This window comes from Abramis brama, assembly GCF_963993115.1.
Source record: "Abramis brama genome assembly, chromosome: 19".
Lineage (NCBI taxonomy): Eukaryota > Metazoa > Chordata > Actinopteri > Cypriniformes > Leuciscidae > Abramis > Abramis brama.
In genome coordinates, this window is record NC_139981.1 from 30,995,512 (window position 1) to 31,001,132 (window position 5,621).

Here is a 5,621-nt window from a genome sequence, read left to right on the forward strand (position 1 = left end):
ATTGTGGGCCACATCAACAGTGAAAGTAAGGCAGCTAAGAGGTGGAGAGATACATTTTCAAGTTAATTTATACTTTATACATATTTATATTTTAATCTAAAATATTGATGTTGAAGAAAAATTCCCGTCCATGTTTTTTGCTTAAAGGTATTCTGAGGATGGGTGTTCAGCTGTTCTGAGCAGGACAAAAGTCCCATTTAGAGAAATCCATTTCCTTCTCTTCATCCAATCAAGTAAAGCTGTGTCCCGCTGGGATTCAACTGTCCAAACATCTCTTACCTGTGACCTGCTCTACAGCCACTTACCTCACCCCACATTCACCCCTCATATTTAAGTCTTTTAAGTATTTTAAAGCCTAAAGTTAAACAGAAGCAAAGAGTCACATGGTGGAGGTTGAGGAGATTCCCCCCTTCCATATGTGAAGCGCTTTGAGGACTGCTAATAATTATTAGTATTATTATCTGTTCAGAGGTAGGTGTGCATTAGGAACAAGCTGTAGTATATACTGCATTTTGCAAAAAAAATACCACAGAATACCACAGAGTCTCATTAAATATCTTTATCTCACAAATGGAGTTACCTACATGATCCACAAAAACTGACATTACTGCAAAGTCAAAGTCAAATGTACAGAAAGGTATATGTGAAAATGAAAAATTCACAGAAATTATATGAAAAAGAATACAACTGATTGGGTTGTCTGACTTAACAAATCACACACAATCGACTAGAATCTTTTACATTTGGTACTCTTGACAACTTCTGTAACTGTCCCATAGCTGTACGCTCAGCAGAGCTCTGAAATGGTGCAAGTTGAGGCAGAAAGCCTGTTTTCACATCTCTTCAACTAGTGAGGCAGATATTTAACCCGAGAACTACACACATTAATGGCGAACGTGAGTTTCCCCATTGTTACAGAGTTCTCTCCAGTAGATCACCATCAACATGCTTTTGAAGATTGTCAGACAACCTAAGGCCTGTTAAAGGCAGCGTTGTGTAAAAAGCAAGGTGTGCCACTGTTTCCATCCCTTTAAATCCTGAGAGGTGACGGAACGCTTTTTCCTCAGCTGCCGGATAAAAGCTGCCATGTGACCCCTTCAAGAGAGGTCATTTCTGATTTCATAGCACACAATGGCTTTAGGATGAAAAATATATTATAGGTTGAAATATATGCTATTGCATGTGTGAGGCTGTCGGGTTAAACATCCGCTCAACCAATAAATAAACTGGAAATATAAGGGTCAGACTTTGATACTTCTACAAACGAACGTGGACGGTGAGGCTTGTTTGGTTGGAATATCAGAAATGGTCAGATGATAATATCAGGACATTTACAGATATATTTAAAATATTATAAAATAAACTTATTGATTTATATTTAATTTGTATTTACAGTGTAGAGTGTACATTTCAGTTGGAATCTCGTCAAATTGCAGGTGTATTGATCTTATCTGTATGCACATACACCTATATTTTAAAGAGAGAACATTTTAATCAACCTTTCATGCATTCCTTCTCCCCAAAGTGGGAGTGGCTACGGACATGATGGGGCAGGAGGGGGCGTGGCTCTCAGCTTTATGTGGGAGCTGCTTCTGCCTCTTCCTCCTGTACCTGGTTGCCTTTACACAGGGACCTGATCTTCGTCATGATGCTAGAAAGTGTCTCCTTTACACTATGTTCCAGCAGCCATCCCTCGCTTTCGCTCTCAGGATTCTCTGGGTCTGCCAGGGTTTCCAGTGAAGTAGTCAGGTACTGCAAACCGACAGTCACCACAGCCTGCGACAAAATTTCAGGTTAATGAATCTCTAGAAAGTTTCACACATGCTCTAGGCAGCATCATTGTTGAATTTCTTTTAACCACTAGGCGAAGAACTTGCGTACTTGTAGCATAGCGTGTCCTTAACAGTTCATATTGAAGGTTTGCTGTTTCCATCTACTCAATTGTGTATGCATTACTGTATAGTTTAATGTATTTTGTAGTAGTAATGTAGACAAGTTCTGTAAGAGGAAGATGCCAAGTTCATGTTATTTGTCAACTTCCCACGTGTTAAATGTTTATCAGTTATACCTTGTCGTGTCATCAACACAAAGTGTTAATTAAATCAATTAAGCAGTTAATTAATCTGATTCTTTCAGACCTATTTATATTACTCTTTACGCACCAACTGACCTTATAATCTAGCAGCTCTCTTTAGAATCTAGCAACACACTCTTTACCCACCAAGAGTGTAATCTAGAGACTAAGTCAAAGGTCACGAGTTAGCTGTGTTCAACTTAAGATTCCAGATCCCATACCCACCTCCAAAATAATGAACAGCAGCACAAAAGCACCAATACTGTTCATCATGCCTCCATAGTAGGACACCAGGGCTTCACGGCAACCTCTGGTCCAGATGTTTAGGTCCTCAGTGTGGTGGTCATAGCTGTAGTGAGCGGAGTTGTTGGTCAGGTGATGTTGGATGCAGGGGCGAGGGGAGCCAGGGTTGCAGCAGCTGAAGGGAACACTTTCCATCAAGTATTTGCCTTCCACGTTGCTCTGGATACGGCTAAGAAATTCCAAAAAAAAGATTGAGAACTCTCTGACATATTCTTGGGTGTGGCATTTAAGATTTCAGGAGTAACAGGCTTAGAAACATATCTCAACAAAGTTGTATCTTTACATTAACTTTGAGATTACTGGACAAAGATGAGAACTCCAATCTGATGATTAAAAACAACACCACTTTTTAAATTAGATTTGTGAACCTCCTTGGGATCATTTATCACCTAAACGGTGATAGCCCCTTTGGAGGCCAACATTGGGGGCATAGATTGTACAATGTTATTATTGGTGTGGAGAGTAAGTAAGCTTTAAAGGACTTTGGAATAGGATCCTGACAGATTATCCAATCCATGGATCCGTTTGCCCCCTTTACCCATTTCCTTTTTATAAAACCCACCAGCCAATTATCTCTCAAATCAAACCCTTAAATTTGATTCCTCTTGCATTCAACATTACAGTTTTCAGGGGGTCTGCTTTGAGAGGTCTCCGTTAGAACTTTTGTGTTATCTTTTATCTTGGTTATTGTATACATTATTGCACAATAGAGCGCCTTCTGGGTTGCGCTTCCTGAAGAGGAGAATAATATATACATCAGCTGATCTCTATCCGCTTAGCTGCCTTAAACAAGATACAACTTCCCCAAATCCCACTGAACATAAGCCTTGATAACTTTATCCTAATACTTGGACATATATGTTTAATGCCTGTACCTTGAATTTATCTACATCTATAGTAACTGTTAACATTTTTTCATCATTGAAAAAAAGGTACATCACAAGAAGTTGCATAAAAATCATCCAGAATCTCTTCCACTTAGATCCCTCGCCATCTCTTATCTACGTTTCCACTGATACCTATTGCTTTTTAGGAAAAAAATATCAGTACTCACTCTTTAACATCATCATTGCTGAAGTCCAGATAGCGATTGCTAATCCACTGGATCTCAAACCAATCCTTGTAGTTGTTGTTTCCGCAGCAACGGAACTCAATCTGGGTCATATCCAGTGTTCTCTTCATGAAGCATCGTCCTGGCGTGTCTGTGTCTTTGTAGTACTTCATTCCATTCTTCAGGCCTTCAGCCAGGGCGAAGTGCAGAGAGATCTGCATCAAGAAACACAGCAGAGCGGTGACAAAGAGGGCGATGCAGAAAACCACACATCCACACATGTAGGTCTTCAATAGATGTTTCCACTTGGTGAACTTGACTGTGTCAAGGGAGTCATGGCACACTTTGCCCCCAAAAGCGTTGACACCACAGGCCACAAGTCCCACCAGAATGAGCAGGTTGGGCACGAAATGACTCTCATTGTTATCCATAATCTCGCTTCTCTTGCGCAGCTCAATCTTGAAGAAGATTCCCATGCTGAAGATGAGGATTCCAGCCATGACAGAGAGCCAGTACAGGAGCCACAGTCCTTGGGCAAGCTTGACCCGTTTGGCCAAGTCAAATTTCATAGGCATCAAAGCCATTTTGTTTTTGGTGTCTAATGAGTCACAATGATATATTCACAGGGATTCTTCTTCAGTATGATTGCCTGTTATTGTATGATTTGATGTGTTTTCTTTTCCTTGTTGAAATTCTTGAAGACCTTAAACAGAAACGCTGTAGTCCAGAAGCTTAGTTTAGTAATCCGTCATTAAGTATGGCTTCAGAATGTGCTGTAGCAAGGATTCCCCTCTTCATACCCATTCTGATCATCCACAATTTAAGAGAGTCCATAATGTTGACAACCAGAGGCCTCTTCCTCTGGAATTTCTCATAAATCCACCCAAATGGACCTGCTGGGGTGCTACGTGACTTTTGCTGATGGTTCCCTTCCCTGCAAAAAGGGGTGGCCGGCTGAGGAGCTGTATGATTGTAGAATCCAGTTCCTCTACGTCATCCTAAAGCCCACTAATCAGCACTGATCCCATTTGCAGATGAGCCGAGGACTAATCCTTTATCTTACTCTGTAATTGGTTAGTTACTTCAGTTTCCTTTTTTACCTGCTGGTATTGCTGGGCTGTGGGGTATCTTCAGACCAAAGCATTCTTGTCTGATAGGCCTTTTGTTTGTACCTTATATGGCTACTCAGACCACTGATTTGTTAGGATAATACACTCAAATGTACCGCTGGGTGGTTTGTATTTTCCAGCTCCTGTGCCAATAACATATATTTACTTATTCAAGTCACCTCTTGTTAAAATTTTATTTCCCAGGGTACATTATACAACATAAATTTACACTATCACATGGAAATCAAAAACAACATTACAAAAAGTTAATATATTGCTGAGTCTTCATCATAGTTGTGAAATGTACAAACTTTGTACCAGTAGTTCAAAATATTTTTTAATATTTCATTTATAAAAAGAATTGAAAAGTCTTTTTGGGGGCACATTTTTCTGTGCATGATACTTCTGCTAAGTGTAACCTAACCAAATGTACAAATGTCTTTAGCTCAGCAATTGGCTTCCATCTGTAAACTGGAGAAACTGGAAGAACTGGTTGAAGAACGACCACTCCTCGAGAAGACAAAGGACCTTTCTGGAAATGAACATTTGAACTCACCCTTGTGCACTATCCAGACGAAAGTCTCACCTCCGAAACATCCTAATCTACATTTCTTCCCCTCATCCCCCACTCCTTCTCCCTCATGCTGAGATCACCAAAACTCACACAAGAATCTATATGGTTTAATGTGAATAATTATCATTGAGTATTATACATGTTTAGTATCATTTGAAATGTCTCAGTGCGACTGGTACAAATGTCTCATTTCCAAATAAGTAAAACATAAGGTAATAAGGTTTTTAAGAGTTTAGAGATAACATGCACACAAAGGAGGGTGGGAGGGTTACACTGTCCTGTTCTCAAAGGGTGTAAGCACTGAATGCAAATTACCATTGTTGACAAATGTTTCCATGTGAAAGCTATATAATGAAATGCAACTGGAGGCTCTGGGCCTTTTGTAACTCAAAGTTGGCCCATGATACTAAGAGTGAACAAAGCTCTTAGCATCATGTATTTTAATGTTAGGTTTGCATCTTTTCTCTTTATTCTAGAGCATTCAGTGTTATTGAATTGATTATCTTTGAA

The 5,621-nt window shown here is 39.7% G+C and overlaps 1 protein-coding gene across 1 annotated transcript; it reads right to left on the reverse strand.

Annotated features, from left to right (window-relative positions):
• Nucleotides 1-544: 544 nt before the first annotated feature.
• On the reverse strand, nt 545-4,376 carry prph2b (peripherin 2b (retinal degeneration, slow)). The gene is made up of 3 exons (XM_084093890.1): nt 3,432-4,376; nt 2,300-2,546; nt 545-1,776 (listed from the first exon to the last, which is right to left on the reverse strand). The coding sequence occupies exons 1-3, from the start codon at nt 4,010-4,012 to the stop codon at nt 1,576-1,578; spliced, it is 1,029 nt and encodes a 342-aa protein (XP_083950016.1). The 5' UTR covers nt 4,013-4,376; the 3' UTR covers nt 545-1,575.
• Nucleotides 4,377-5,621: the final 1,245 nt, after the last annotated feature.

Excerpts from the sequence above, each read along its gene's own strand:
- prph2b (XM_084093890.1), bottom strand. The coding sequence starts at position 4,012 with ATGGCTTTGATGCCTATGAAATTTGACTTGGCCAAACGGGTCAAGCTT. Across the intron at positions 2,547-3,431 it reads AGCAATGATGATGTTAAAGA|CCGTATCCAGAGCAACGTGG; the intron begins GTGAGTACTGAT and ends GGAATTTCTTAG. Across the intron at positions 1,777-2,299 it reads TGCTGTTCATTATTTTGGAG|GCTGTGGTGACTGTCGGTTT; the intron begins GTGGGTATGGGA and ends ATTTTGTCGCAG.